Below are 15889 nucleotides of genomic sequence, written 5' to 3' on the forward strand. Positions count from 1 at the left end.
CAAATAATTTACAAATCACTCTTATTGGGTACATTTTTAATTTTTAAAAGTTCTGCCTTCCACCTAACATGATGACTGACGTTGTCGTATTGTGTTGTTTTTTCTTACTTCTGTCTTTCAAACAGTTTTTAGAATTCCACTTTGATTTATGAATAGTGGTTTGAGTGTATCTCTTTGTGAATTTTTTTTAGTGGTAGTTCTAGAAGTGAAATTTAAATTACAGTATATCTGGTAGCAACACATTATCAATTTGAGTAAAGTATAGAAACCTTACTTCCCTTTACATCCCTTTCCTCTCCCTTATTTAAATACAATTGTCTTTAAAAATTTCTTCTTCATGCATTGAAAATCACATGAAGCAACGTTATAATTTTGTTTCAAATACAATTTAGAAAAACTCAAGAGGAGAAGGAAAGTCTATTGTGTTTGCCCATAGTTGTCTGCTTACCATTGCTCTCTCACTTTCCTGATGTTCCAAGATTCCTTTAAAAAAAAAAAAAAATTCCTGTTTGTTTCAAGAACTCTTAGCCAATCATTCTTTTTTGATAGGTCTGTTGAAGACAAACCCTCTCAGCTTTCCTTCATCTGAGAGTGTCTTTTTAATTTCTTTTTTATCCTTGAAAGTTATTTTCACTGGATATAGAATTCTGAGTTGACAGGTCTTTTAACACTTGAAGAAAGATGTTGTACCAGTTCTTCTGACCTCCATGGTTTCTGATGAGAAATCTGCTGTCTTTTGAAGTATTTTTCCCCAATAGGAGAGGCAGTGTTTTTCTCTCTCTTCTTTCAACATATTTTGTTTTTAGTTTTCAGAAGTTTGACTGTGATGTGTCCTGGCATGAATTTCTTTGGTTTATCTTCTTTGGGATTTACTTAGCTTCTTAAATCTGTAAGTTGGTGTCTTTTACCAAGTTTGGGAAATTTTCACATATTACATCTTCAAATACTCGACTTTAATGACACAAATGTTCAGACTTTAATTTTAATCACAAATGTGTCTGAGGCTCTGCTCATTTTCTTTTCAGTCTATTCTCTCTGTTGCTCAGGTTGAGCAATTTCTACTGTTCTGTATTCTTGTTCCCTGATGATTCCCACTGTTCTCTCTATTCTGTTGTTGAGCTCATCCACTGAGCCCCTTATATTTTGAGTGTTGTATTTCTTAGTTCTAAAATTTCCATTTTGTTCTTTTATATCTTCTGTTTCTTTGCTGAGATTTTCTATTTTTTTTTTCATTTGTTCCAAGTGTTTATGTAAATTAAAGCATTTTTATGATGGCTGCTTTAAAATCCTTGCCAGATAATTCCTACATCTATGTCATCTCACTGTTGGCATCTGTTGATTGTCTTTTCTCATTCAAGTTGAGTTCTTGGTATGATTAATGATTTCTGATTTTATCGAGTTCACTTTGGATATTATGTTATAAGACTTTGGATCTTATTTAAATCATCTATTTTACCAGAACTCCTCTGACCCTGTGTTGGAAGGAACGGGGGGTGATGTCTTGTTATTGCCAGGTGGAGCATGGAAGTCCAGGTTCCCTGTAGGGTCCCCATTAACACCACCCCAGCGGAAGGTTTGGGGTACCTCATCACAGCGTGATAAGGTTGGAAGTCTAAGCTCCCCACTCAACTTTTGCAGACAGAGATAGGTCTGCAGTTTTTTCTGTAGTGTTTGGCTAGAGCAGAGTAGGTATTGCATAAAAGTTTTCTGTCTTGATAGGCTTTCTCTTTCCTGGTCCTTTGGCTAGAGAAAGTAGGCTTTTCTTGGGGGATTTTTTTCTCTCTGCCTGTTGGTGTTTCTGGATTTCTGCTTCCCTGACACCAAGTCTGGGATATATGAAGCAAACAATAGCAAAACCCACTGAACTCAACATTGTGTCTTTCCTTGGGTCCCAAAGTCCCTAGCTGGTTTGTCTTCTCCTCTACTTTTCAGAACCTTCTTATGTTTCTTTTATTATATATAATGTCCAGAATTGTTAGCTGTACTTAGAAGAAGGAACAGGGAGAAATGCATCTACTCCATCTTGTCTTGGAACTGGAATTCTCCTTGCTGTAGTATTTTGACTCTGAAAAGTCACACATCTTTCCCTATCACTCTGAGACCTACCATGCTGGCAGACATGACACATTCCCCTGCAGAACTCTACTTCAAGTATGCAGGTATAATAAAAGCTAACTATTGTTGTTTGTGGCTCTTCACCATGTAGCCCACTGCCCCAGCAGAAGCACTGTCGGTGGAATTTCTCTGTAATGAGATAACACCCGAGGGGTGCTACCTGTCCTATCTGACTGCCTCCTTGATTCTGTAATATTTTCCTCTAACAGGTGAAATACACATGGGAGGTCAAGAACATTTTTATATGGAAACCCAAAGCATGCTTGTTGTTCCCAAAGGAGAGGATCAAGAAATTGATGTCTACGTGTCCACACAGTTTCCCAAATACATACAGGTAATGTGAGGACCATTATGGAGGGGATGTGGCTAAGTGGTTCTGTCAACAAGATATACCAAGAACAATTTAGAACATTTTAGAAACTGAAGGAGTTTGGAATACTTATAGCCATATCCATTTGGGTATAAATAACCATACAACTTTAAAACTTTTAAGATAGTATTATGAAAGTAATGGCCTTCTGTTTGTGGATCTGTAACTTTAAAATCAGTTATGGGGGCCTCCCTGGTGGCGCAGTGGTTGAGAGTCCGCCTGCCAGTTCAGGGGACACGGGTTCGTGCCCCGGTCCGGGAAGATCCCACATGCCGCGGAGCGGCTGGGCTCGTGAGCCATGGCCGCTGAGCTTGCACGTCCGGAGCCTGTGCTCCGCAATGGGAGAGGCCACAACAGTGAGAGGCTCGCATACCGCAAAAAAAAAAAATATCAGTTATGGGATCAGCCGGTCTCTTTTTCTGTACTCTTGGCACTGTTAAGAACACGAAAAAAAAAAAATGATGACTGTAGTCAACACTGCTGTATTATATATGAAAGTTGTTAAGAAACAGATCCTAAGAGTTCTTGTCACAAGAAGAAATTTTTTTCTTTTATTTGTACCTGTATGAGATGGTGGATGTTAACTAGACCTATTGTGGTAATCGATATATGTACATCAAACCATCATGCTGTGTACCTTAAACTTATACAGTGATGTATGTCAATTACTTCTCAATAAAACTGAAAAAAAAAAACCCAAAATTTAACAAAGGAAGGCCTGCCCTCCAAAACTTACAGTCACCTAACTCACATGAAGCAATTAGGATATAGTATTGGGCCGAATGCCACCAGCAAAGTCAGAATTCACATCCGTGGAAGAATTAAGAGAATGGAGGTTTGTGAAGCCTGAGAATCATCCAGGAAGCCTCATGAAGATGAAGTCTTAAGCTGGGATTTACAGAGAGAATGAGGTTTGTCTAGATGGCGAGAGGAGTAGCCATTTCCAGGGAGTTCCACACCAAGATCAAATGCCACTCATTCGTTTGTTCATTCATTCACTTGTCCCTTCTGCAAACACTTTTTGCCTGTGTCCTGTATGCCAGGCAGCACGCGTGTAAAGAAGGAGGAATAGTAGGAAGACTGCCCAAGCTGGATGTGCCTGCGGTGGCTAGTTTAAGCATCAGGGTGAAAGTAAGGGGAACAAACACTGGAGTCTTGATTCAGTAGGTCACAAGGAACCAGTGTCATTACCAGAGCAAGTAGGAATGTGGAGAATGAGGCCTCTTAGAAGGTGAAACACTAAGAAGGATCAGGCGAATTCCATTCCATTCCTGTTCTGCCTGTCACTCCCTGTGTGACATTGGTCCCATCACTTCATTCCTCTTGGGCTCCCCACGTATAAAAATGAGTTATTAAGACTTAATGACCTGGACTTCCCTGGTGGTGCAGTGGTTAAGAATCCACCTGCCAATGCAGTGGACACGGCTTCAAGCCCTGGTCCAGGAAGATCCCACATGCCGCGGAGAAACTAAGCCCATGCAACGCAGCTACTGAGCCTGCGCTCTAGAGCCCACGTGCCACAACTGCTGAGCCCGCGTGCCTAGAGCCCGCGCTCCACAACAAGAGAAGCCACCGCAATGAGAAGCCCTCACACCGCAATGAAGAGCAAGCCCCGCGCCCCGCGCGCCACAACTAGAGAAAGCCTGCGCGCAGCAACAAAGACCCAATGCAGCCAAAAATAAAAAATAAAAGAACAAATAAATAAATAAATAAATTTATAACAACAACAACAAAAAAGACTTCATGACCTCAGACATTAGGATGGCAAGGAAGAGCAAGGCCTACATCCAGGGAAGACCCACCAGCCAACTGAATCCAAATGGAAGGTGAGCAGTGCTCATTCTCCAGTGGAGACAGTGGTGTGCAGGGAAAAGAGCCAGTCTGAGAGAGGCTTGGAAGGCCTCGAAATCTCACTGCTGCAAGAAGCATATCCCTAGGGGTTAGTCTGAAAAGGATACCTGAGGTGTAGTTCATGGGGAAAACATTTTTTTAAATTTTATTATCACAAAAATATCTCACTGATATTGGAAGGACTACTTAATGTTAATGACAGTTTTGGTGCTGTCATTACAGCTAAATACTACTGAGATCAGCACGGATGCGTGCTTAGGTTACTGGAAATCATCCCATTATTTAGTATAACCACACAATCTGTGTACCATGTACATTAAGGAATCAAAATGTGTAAGGACTGTTCCCACCCCCTTGCTGCAGATGGGTCCGATTAATGAGAACTGTTATCATTCACAGGACATAGTTGCTTCAACCTTGAAGCTCCCAGCTAACAAGGTCATGTGTCATGTAAAGCGTGTTGGTGGGGCTTTCGGGGGGAAGGTGATGAAAACTGGCATCATGGCAGCCATCACTGCATTCGCTGCAAACAAGTAAGTGGAGAAAATCTGTTAAGTAGACTAAAAATAAAACGAGGTCACATTGAACAGTTTCAATATTGCGGTTAAGGAGGAAGAATCTGGGTCAAGGTTATTTAAAATCACATATAATATACAACTATACAAACACGCTGCCGGCTTATTACAACTTCTCTATTTTATATTGTCAAACTACATACTATAAAAACAGAAATGAGAATCAATTACTGAAAAGAGTAAAAACCACAGTAAAATATATAATACCTGGAGAGTAGACAGAAGCAGATCCTGAAAGGGTGGGGTTACTTGTCCTTAGCACCTGTATATTTACATAGGTCAGTTCAAACTTTTGAGGTAGACATTTATATCTATCTATATATCTATACCTATACATATCTCAAAAGGTTTATATACATATAGATATAAATATAAGTCTATCTCAAAAGGTGTGTGTGTGTATGTGTGTGTGTGTGTGTGTGTGTGTATTTCTTCCCCCTTAATTTAAATGGAAAATTTGCTTCTGTTATGCTTACCTTTATTTATAGTACCATTTTTCTTTAAGGGTGTCAGAATATAACCATAGGAAATTGTCTTTGGAACAGGCAAACCTAGAAGGCTTAATTTCTTTGCTAAGTACTGTACGTCAGTTCCTCTGCCCCATGACACAAAAAGACCTTCATTCCAGACCTGTCCTATCAGGGAATACTTGGCAGTCAGACACCACTTGAGTTCCTCCATTTGTAACCATCTGTAATGTGGCCTTGGGACTGTTTGCCCATCACGGAGGTGATTATCACAGTGGGAAATAACCCCAAAGCAATACCCCGGAGCCTTGGGCCCGAGAGCCCCCTTGCGTAAGTAGTGAGTGCCAGGCACTGTGCCCTGACCCAAAGGAAGAGGAGGTCACTGGTGTATGCCTGAGAGCAGCACAGCCTGGGCTCAGGGCGTCACTCTGCTGTTCTGCAGTGTGTGTGGATGCCACCAGGGTCTCACTAGGAGTTACATAAACCCCCAGATAATACCTGTTAGTTAAAAGAGTTTACCTCTCCCGATTTTTTTTTTTTTACATCTTTATTTGAGTATAACTGTTTTACAATAGTGTGTTAGTTTCTCCTTTACAACAAAGTGAATCAGTTATACATATACATATGTTCCCATAACTCTTCCCTCTTGTGTCACCCTCCCTCCCACCCTCCCTATCCCACCCCTCTAGGTGGTCACAAAGCACAGAGGTGACCGATTTTTTTTTTTTTTTCCTGTTTTAGGCATGGTCGTGCAGTCCGCTGCATTCTGGAACGAGGAGAAGACATGTTAATAACTGGAGGCCGCCACCCTTACCTTGGAAAGTATAAAGTGAGTAGAAGGATGGGGGATTTATGTTGTGAATATAACATTACAGAAATGCAGAGGGCAGCATCTGGCTACTCTCTACTGGGGGATAACAGTGAGCAAATCAACAAATTTTGCGTCACACTTTCTCTTCCTTGTACTAACTGATGACTGGCTGGTTCAGTGAAGCTTTTCTGCTTTCCTCAAAGATATCAGTTTGTGTAAAAAGTACGAGCTGGTCTATTTACAATAGCCAGGACATGGAAGCAACCTAAGTGTCCATCAACAGATGAATGGATGAAGAAGATGTGGCACATATATACAATGGAATATTACTCAGCCATAAAAAGAAATGAAACTGAGTTATTTGTAATGAGGTGGATAGACCTGGAGTCTGTCATACAGAGTGAAGTAAGTCAGAAGGAGAAAAACAAATACCGTATGCTAACACATATATATGGAATCTAAGGGAAAAAAATGTCATGAAGAGATTAGTGGTAGGATGGGAATAAAACACAGACCTACTAGAGCATGGACTTGAGGATATGGGGAGGGGGAAGGGTAAGCTGTGACGATGTGAGAGAGTGGCAGGGACCTATACACACTACCAAATGTAAATTAGATAGCTAGTGGGAAGCTGCAGCATAGCACAGGGAGTTCACCTCTGTGCTTTGTGACCACCTAGAGGGGTGGGATAGGGAGGGTGGGAGGGAGGGTGAGGCAAGAGGGAAGAGATATGGGAACATATGTATATGTATAACTGATTCACTTTGTTGTAAAGGAGAAACTAACACACTATTGTAAAACAGTTATACTCCAATAAAGATGTTAAAAAAAAAAAAAGTACGAGCTGGTATGGGCTGCTACAGAGTGCGTAGCTGCAAAACGTGAGTATATACATACGTCCATGAAATTGGATCTGATAACCACAGTAACTCCCACAGTTTTATACGTGGGAGGTAGAAACAGAATAATTTCTGTAACAATAATGTTATGCGAAATTGCAAATGCTTGCCAACAGCTTCCTCGTTTATCAATATGTCAAAGGTATTTTGGTAAAACTCTGTACCAGAAATTCCTAATTCCTAGAAAAGTCTCCGTAGCAGAAAATAAGTATTCTTTTGCTTTATAAGACATAAGTTTGGGCTTCCCTGGTGGCGCAGTGGTTGAGAATCCGCCTGCCGATGCAGGGGACACGGGTTCGCGCCCAGGTCCGGGGGGGTCCCGCGTGCCGCGGAGCGGCTGGGCCCATGAGCCGTGGCCGCTGCGCCTGTGCGTCCGGAGCCTGTGCTCCGCAGCGGGAGAGGCCACTATAGTGAGAGGCCCGTGTACTGCAAAAAAAAAAAAAAAAAAAGACATAAGTTTACTTGTCAGAATGGGCTAACTGCTCTAACAACTAAAAACTCTGTGGGACTTAGACCTTTTTTGTGTTAATTCTTGCTCAAGTAACAGCCCAGTGTAATCAGAGGAGGGTGGGAGGTGGGCGGAGAACAGGAGAGAACCGTGCTACACAGAATCACTCATGGACTGAAGCTTTTTCCATCTAGTAACAGCACCATCCTCCCCTCAGACCGCACTGTTGAATACGGAAGCCTCTAGGCACATACGGCTATTTAGATTTAAATCTACTAAGTTAAATGAAAGTTAAAATTCAGTTCCACAGTTGCATTAACTATATTTCAAGTGCTCAATAACCACCTGTGGCTAGTGGCTGCCATATAGGACATGCAAATAGAGAACATTGCCATCATCACAGGAGTTCCATTGGTTAGCACTGCCCTAAAGACTCTTTGTCCTCCACTGGATTTTCTGCAGAGGGCAGCAGACAAGGGAAGGGAAGGGAAGAGAGGGAGCAGTGTGTTGTGTGGGAGATGTTTTGAGCACCAGGCCTGGAAGTGGTGGTCCTTGCTTTAGTCGACACACATTATTGGCCAGAACTTTGCCACCTAACCGCAAGGGAACATGGGAAATGTAGTCTTCCTGCATGCCCAGGATGAAAGACAACAGGATTTGTTGAACACATCACACCGTTTCTGCCAGAACTGGTGTACCTGCACACACATCGTTAGAAGGTAACAAATGTATCTATTTCAACTGACATTCACCCTAAGCTATATTTTGAATTGGGTTTAGTGCAACATAGATTTATTAGAGCAAACTTTGTCCTGAAGGAGACCACATTTTAGCCTTTGAGGGGGAAATAAGACTGACACATATGAAGTCATTATGAAAACATGATAATCTCAGGTTAAAGGAGGAGGTGCACATAGTAAAACTGTGGGGAGAGATGAATATGAGTTGGAGTGTGTACAGGAAACTTCTCAGAGAAGGTGAAACGTAAATGACCTTCAAGAATGGATTGGTAGAAAGAAGGCATACCAGGTGGTTGGAATAGTAGCAGCATAAATGCAGAGGTGGGATACACGTGGCCCGTTTGGTAGGGGCAGGAGTAAGGGGAGAAGGGGAATTAGAGCACAGAGCGCTTACTGGAAAGTGATGGGAAATAAGATGGGTTGGGTTAGGTGATGCCGGACTCAGAGTGGCCTGAGAATCCCTGGGTGGGGGCTTAAACTTGATCTCATAAGATACAGTGAGACTGGGTAGATGCTTGACCAGTCAAGTGTCATAACCAAACATGGGCGCTTTGAGGGGGAGAATATGATGGCACTGGGCAGGACGGCCTAGCAAGGAGGGAGGACGCAGACCACCTGGAGGCAGCTGATGCTTTCAGACATGAAGCAGTCGGGGGTCTGGCTACGATAGGAATATGTAGGAAAAAGAGATGGGTCCAAGAGCTATTATGGTATAAAATAAAATAGAATTCGGTGACAAACTTAGCAAAATATAATGGAGGAAAAAAACCCCACAAACATGCCTTGGAGGTTTCTGATAGAAAGAACCAAGTTGGAAGGAGGAAACAGTCTAGACAGACAGGGATGAGTTTATTTGTGTGTTTGGAGAAAAAGTGACCGTGGGGCATTTAAAAGTGGAAATGTCCTTCATCGATATGGGACTTTATTGAAAAGACTGGATTGTAAGTTACAGAAACCGTCAACGTAGTGATGATTAAAACCCTGAGAAAATAATGTGTTCTGATGGAGGGTAGTATGAGGACAGGAGATGATATTAATAAGATTTACAGTAGTATTATTTAGGATACTTGCTAGGTTTCAGTCACTGGCTTATGATTTTCCCTGCATTACCTTACTTATTGCCAGGTCACGGATAGAGAGGTTATATGACTTGCCCGAGATCACAGAGTGGGTTAATTGGCAGAGCCAGGACTCAGACTTAAACTGCTGAATTCATAGTTCATGCCCTTGACTTTGGTTTGAATTTGGTTCCAGTCAACAAAAATCATTAAAATAAACTTTACTTTTATTATTATTATTATTATTTTTTTGGCTACGCCGCATGGCTTGCAGGATCTTAGTTCCCCGATCAGGGTTCGAACCTGGGCCCCGGCAATGAGAGCACAGAGTCCTAACCACTGAAGCACCAGGGAATTCCCAAAATGAACTTGAATAAGTTCAGAAATATTGAATGCATCTTAAAAGCAAGGAAGATATTTATTTAAAAGACCTCCAGCAACACCAAATGCTGCTGAGAATTGTGATGAAATTGGGGCCTAGGAGAAAAATGTGCAGAGTCCATTACGTGCAGGCCACCAAATTTGGAGAGAAGATCGCTGGCTTTAGGGGAAAAGGTTTTGGTGGAAATATGAGGATGGGAGTCAGAATTCAAGAGCTTATGGCGAGAATAAGAGGTCAAGAAATATGCAGTTGATTTGCTTTAGGAGAAAGAAGACTGAACAGTAGTGACAGATTAAACAGGAGGGGTTTTTTGTGTGTTCGTTTTGCTTTTATATCTTTCTCTATCCTTCCTTTTTTATTGTTATTATTTTTATTTGTGGCAATAATACACCTAACATAAAATTTACTATCTTAACCATTTTTAAGTGTACAGTTCAGTGGCATTATTAAGTACAGTCACATTGTGTGCCGTCATCACCTTCCGTCTCTGGAATTTTTTTCACCTTGCAAAACTGAAACTCTGTACCCGTTAAGCAATAACTCCCCATTCCTTCCTCTCCCAACAGCCCCAGGAAACCACCATTCTACTGTCTGTCTCTGTGCATTTGACTACTTGGGGCGCCTCACATAAATAGAACCATACAGTGTTTGTCCTTTTGTAACTGACTTATTTCACTTAGCATAATGTCCACAAAGTTCATCCATGTTGTAGCATGTGTCTGAATTTTTTCCTTCCTTTTTCTGGTTGAATAATATTCCATCATATGTATATTCCATATTTTGTTTCTCCACTCATTTATTGATGGACACTTGAGTTGCTTCTACCCCTTGTGAATAATGCTACTGTGAACATAGGTATACATATATCTCCCTGAGCTCCTGCCTTCAATTCCTTTGGATAAATACCCAGCTGCACCATTTTACCTTCCCACCAAGAGTGCACAAGGGTTCCAGTCTCTCCACATCTGCACCAACACTTATTGTTTTGTTGTTTCTGCTTTGGGTTTTTTTTTTTTTTTGCTATAGTAGCTATTCTAATGGATGTGAGGTGGTATCTTATGGTTTTGATTGGCATTTCCCTAATTATTAGTGATGCCAAGCATCTTTTCATGTGCTTGTTACCCATTTTGTATATTTTCATTGGAGAAGCGTCTATACAAGTCCTTTTGTCTACTTTTTAATCAGGTTGTTTGGGGCTTTTTGTTGTTGAGTTGTAGGAGTTCTTTATACATCCCAGACATTAACCCCTTAGCAGATATATGGTTTGCAAATATTTTCTCCCATTCTCTGGATTGCCTTTTCACTCTGTTGATTGTATCCTTTGATACCGGGAAGTTTTAAACTTTGATATAGCCCAATTTATCTATTTTTTTTCTTTTGTTGCTTATGTTATTGGTGTCTTATCCAAGAAATTGTCAAATCTAATGTCACAAAATTTTTCACCTATATGTAGAGGGTTCACAAGTGACAGAGCAAACTTTAGAGAGACTTGGTCCCCAGAACCAGTATCAAAGGTCCATTCTCTTTCCCCAGGCTGGATTCATGAATGATGGCAGAATCTTGGCCCTGGATGTGGAGCATTATAGCAATGGAGGTGCCACCCTGGATGAGTCATTACTTGTAAGTGTTTTAATGAGCAAATTCCCATTCTGGAAAGTGTTACATAAAATTATTTAATTCAGAAAAATATTCAATAATTATAAAAGCATAAAGATTTGCAATGCAGGGAGCAAGTAGACACATGTTACTTACTGGTGCCCCCAAGGTGAGCCCAGAGATACTGGTTAAGTCTGCATCTGTGTGTTATTTCCATGTTTCCCAAACTTAGAGCCCTTTTCCCAGATGCAAGCATTAGACCTTCACCTTGACCTCACTGATGTTTTGAAATGGATAATTCTTTGCCGTAGGGCCGCCCTGTGCACTATAAGATGTCCCTCGGTAAGATTGGCTTCTATCCAGTATGTGTCAATGGCGCAGCTACCCTAAAAACCCAAAATATCTCCAGACATTGGCAAATGTCCCAGGAAGGAGGAGGGGAAAATTGCCCCTGGTTGAGAACAAATGCATTAGGCCAAATACCAACATTTTTTTCCCCTGACTTTCAGGATATTTGATTCTGTAAACTGAGAGAGAGAGTCTACATTCTGTAGACTGAGAGGGCCTATGAATGCTTCAAAGGCTTTTGGGAATGTTTAAACCCTGGGGAAAAATGCATTAGCCCTAATGTGAAAATTTTAAAGTAATGATTTCAAAAAACGTTATTCAAATCTTTAAAAATCATTTTACAGTAAAAATGCATTTAATTTGAGACACGGGTCAGGGTTAGCATGTTTGGTGTGACGTAGGTCATTTCCGGCCTGATTTTGGTCTGAAGTCTCAGGATGGTAAAACAGGTGCAGAAGGATAAGTTCTCATCACATCAACCCTGGATTTCCCCAGTTGATAGAGATGGGACTTCTGAAAATGGAAAATGCCTACAAGTTTCCCAACCTGCGCTGTCGGGCGTGGGCGTGCAGAACCAACCTTCCGTCCAACACGGCTTTGCGAGGGTTCGGCTTTCCCCAGACAGGGCTGATCACCGAATCCTGTATCACGGAAGTTGCAGCCAAATGTGGGTTGTCTCCTGAGAAGGTAAAACTGAATGAGTTTCACAGACAAAAGTTAGTGAATTTTAGAGGTGGGAGGGCCACTGGGAGTCTCCATGCTGAGGAATTTGTGGTCCATAGGGGCTACATGATTTGCTAGAGGTAACCCAGCTAACTAGTTAATACAGAGCAGAACTCCAGAGTTCAGGGGTCCTTGTCTTACTCGAGCTCCTCAGAAATCCTGGGGCAGAGGGTATTGAGAAGTGAGCTCTGGATTCGTTGTTAGTGAGAAGTCTCCATGGGTTAGAAGTATAACTGCTACTGATGAGTTCTGTCACACCCTTCTTTCCTCTGTTTCCTTAACACTTTAGGCAGCTGTCATCGGAATCATTTCAGTTCCTAAAATGGCCTCCTGTCTGTTCTTTAAGTCTTGGTCCCAATTTCATTCATTAACAAGCTCGGTTCCCTTCGCAGGATCCTGGGGTAGAGTTAGGGTGGGCAGATGGTGTGCCCTCTGTCCCCTTCTCCCTCCCGTGAGGACCAGGGAAAACAGACAGCATCTCCCCAGCTGACTTCTCCCGGCAGGCTGTCTGTCCTCTTCTTGGTTAGATGAAGCAACTTTTCAAGGATGTTATCTCCGGGCTCCGTTTTTGCCAGCCCTTTCAGAAATCGACAGTCCCCTGCAAGCATTAAATCTCCAACTGACCCTCAGGAGGCACCTCACGCAGCATCCCCTGAAGCCCAGGCCTCTTGGCCACGGAAAGCCCCAGTCCCTGATTCATCTGCCTCCTTCCCCCCCACCCCCAGCACTAGAATTTGTGACCATAGGCAGGAGCCATCATCTTTATGTCTCTTGAACTTGGCGGGGGGGCCCTTGCCCCTCCCTTCCTGGCTGTCTCACCATGGCCCCTTTCCCAGATGTTCTGTCACGTTGGTAGCACTAGGAGGAGGATCAGCTAATGACCTCCCTTCATCCCCAGAGAAGATGGAGGAGAGAGTAGCCATCCTTCAAGACACCACAGTAGGGATTTCCCTGGTGGTCCAGTGGTTAAGATCCGCACTCCCAATGGAGGGGGTCTGGGTTGGATCCCTGGTCAGGGAACTAGGTGCCACATGCCGCAACTAAAGGTCCCGCGTGCTGCAACTAAAGATCCCGTGTGCTACAACTAAGACCCAGCACAGCCAAATAAATAAATAACAATTTTTTTAAACCCCCCCAAAACAAAAACAAAAACCCCCCACCTTCCCCCAAATGGCACAGCTCACTAATTTCCAGTCATCCTTTTATAATGATCTGGGACTTTTTGGAGGGGGAGATGGGAAGAAGATATGTCTGTAATGGCCCCTGTCAGCTTGGGGAGAGGGCTGGCCTCAACTGCTGAGAGTTTTCTCAGCTGAGAATGTGAAGTACTTGACCTTTTGTTCTCAGCTGGGCGCCTTAGTCACCAATTTCTGGGAATTCAGAAAGAATTCTACTCTACTTCAGACATCCTGGGATAGAATCTCTTAATTGGCTTTTCATCCTAGTTATGGGCTATATTTAAACAAACTTTCATAGTTTCCTGTTTGCAAGTGAGTGGTCTTCTCTTGCCTCAGCATCTGAAAATCGAAATCACACGGATCATGTAGCCTGGAATTAAATTCAGCATTACCTTTCAACAGATACTCACAAGTACAACTGGAATTAAGAGTCCACAGTGTACCTGGACTGCACTGTTGAATTATATAAGGAATAGGAGGAAAGGAGTCCTTCCTCTGAACTTACACAAGCGCAGCATCGAAGGCATATAAGTGCTAACACATTTGATAGAGGCTCTGAGTAGAGGAAGAGGAAGATGTCATGTGTTGGGAAAGGCTTCAGCAAGGAGTAGATTGAACTCAGTTTGGGTTTTCTATGATGAGCAGAATGTGATTAGGAGGACAGTGGGTGGGGAGAGACTATGTCTGCCTAGTGCCCCCCCAGCCCTTTTGATCTCCTTCTCTTTCGTAGGTCCGAATGATAAACATGTATAAGGAAATTGATCAAACACCCTACAAACAGGAGATTAATGCCAAGAACCTGATCCAGTGTTGGAAAGAATGCATGGCCACGTCTTCCTACGCCCTAAGGAAAGCAGCCGTAGAAAAATTCAACTCGGAGAATTGCTGGAAGAAGAAGGGGCTGGCAGTGGTCCCCCTGAAGTTTCCTGTCGGCCTTGGATCAGTTGCTGCTGGTCAGGTCAGTCCTCCAAATAGACAAATCAAAAGGTGTTGAGGAAACTTTCCATGAAGGTGGATTAAGCCATATGGTTGCAGTATCTAATTGTTCAACTTCCCCAAAGCTGTGCTCCGTCCAACTAGTTTTTCTGCAGAGGAGACAGGAGCTACTTTGCCCACTTCCCCAGGGTTGGTGACAAGCATTCTTGCTGGGAAATTGGGAGACCCAGCACCTATTCCTGGCCTTGGAATTGAACAGTTGAGTTAGCTCACTGTGGGCCCACATCACTTAAGTATAAAATAAGGGTGGGGACCAATGACCCCCAAGACTCCTCTTCAGCTACTCTGATTCTGTGAGATAGAAACAGGAAATGAAATAGTAACAAGAAGCTGCAAGGCACTCGGTGCTCCTCCCCTTTTTGGTGGGTTGGGGAAAATTATATCCAGAAAAATAAATCATTTAAATATCTTTTCAAACACAATCGTAGAAGTTTTTTTTTTTTTTTTCACTTTATAGCCATTAAAGGTATCAAGGGGAGGACTGAAAATCTATTCTTTTTTAAAAAAAAATAAATTTATTTATTTATTTTTGGCTGCTTTGGGTCTTCATTGCTGCACGCGGGCTTTCTGTAGTTGGGTCGAGCAGAGGCTACTCTGTTGCGGTGCGTGGGCCTCTCATTGCGGTGGCTTCTCTTGTTGGCAGAGCACGGGCTCTAGGTGCACAGGCTTCAGTAGTTGCAGCACGCGGGCTCAGTAGTTGTGGCGCACGGGCTTAGCTGCTCCGCAGCATGTGGGATCTTCCCAGCCCAGGGCTCGAACACGTGTTGCCTTCACTGGCAGGCGGATTCTTAACCACTGCGCCACCAGGGAGGTCCTGAAAATCTATTCTTGTTGTTTACTTTCTTTAATTGATTAAATGAATTCCCTTCTTTGTTGCTAAACCTCACTTGCAGGTTCCACCTCTTCATTCTTGAGTGGAACTTACCCCGGACAGCTGGTGGTCTTTATTCTTGCTCATTGTAGAGCAGGGACGTGGGAACCCTGTTCCCTGTGTTCTTACGTGTCCGTACGTGTATCTATACATACATGTGGATGAGGTGGCAGAGCCCTCAAAACTGTAGTCACTCCCCTTCACAGAGTTCACACCTTTGGCTGAACCATGAAGAAGGTACGGCAGGTGTGTGTGTTGAGCTCTGACAGAATAGGGATAAATGGGGGTGGGGCTGAGAGGAGCACTGGTGTGTAAGCCGTGTGATGGGGAGGCCAGGAAAAGCAGGCTGGAAGGTCCTTCCCCCACTTCCGCCCCCATCATTCACCCATCTATCCTGACTCAGCCTCGATGTAATCATCAGACCGTTTTCATGCAGCTGTGATTATAGGTGGGTTAGCGCA

At 42.9% G+C, this 15889-nt stretch overlaps 1 protein-coding gene across 1 annotated transcript in view; it reads left to right on the forward strand.

The window, feature by feature from the left end:
• The window catches only part of AOX1 (aldehyde oxidase 1), a 74823-nt gene that overhangs the window by 40931 nt on the left and 18003 nt on the right, over window positions 1–15889 (forward strand). Inside the window, exons 21-26 of the mRNA XM_059053364.2 lie at window positions 2325–2449; window positions 4736–4869; window positions 6120–6207; window positions 11250–11336; window positions 12156–12347; window positions 14292–14519. Of these exons, the coding sequence (XP_058909347.1) occupies window positions 2325–2449; window positions 4736–4869; window positions 6120–6207; window positions 11250–11336; window positions 12156–12347; window positions 14292–14519 (854 nt within the window). The remainder of the gene's footprint in view (window positions 1–2324; window positions 2450–4735; window positions 4870–6119; window positions 6208–11249; window positions 11337–12155; window positions 12348–14291; window positions 14520–15889) is intronic.

The sequence above is a fragment of the Kogia breviceps genome, chromosome 2 (assembly GCF_026419965.1).
Source record: "Kogia breviceps isolate mKogBre1 chromosome 2, mKogBre1 haplotype 1, whole genome shotgun sequence".
In the NCBI taxonomy this organism is placed as follows: domain Eukaryota; kingdom Metazoa; phylum Chordata; class Mammalia; order Artiodactyla; family Physeteridae; genus Kogia; species Kogia breviceps.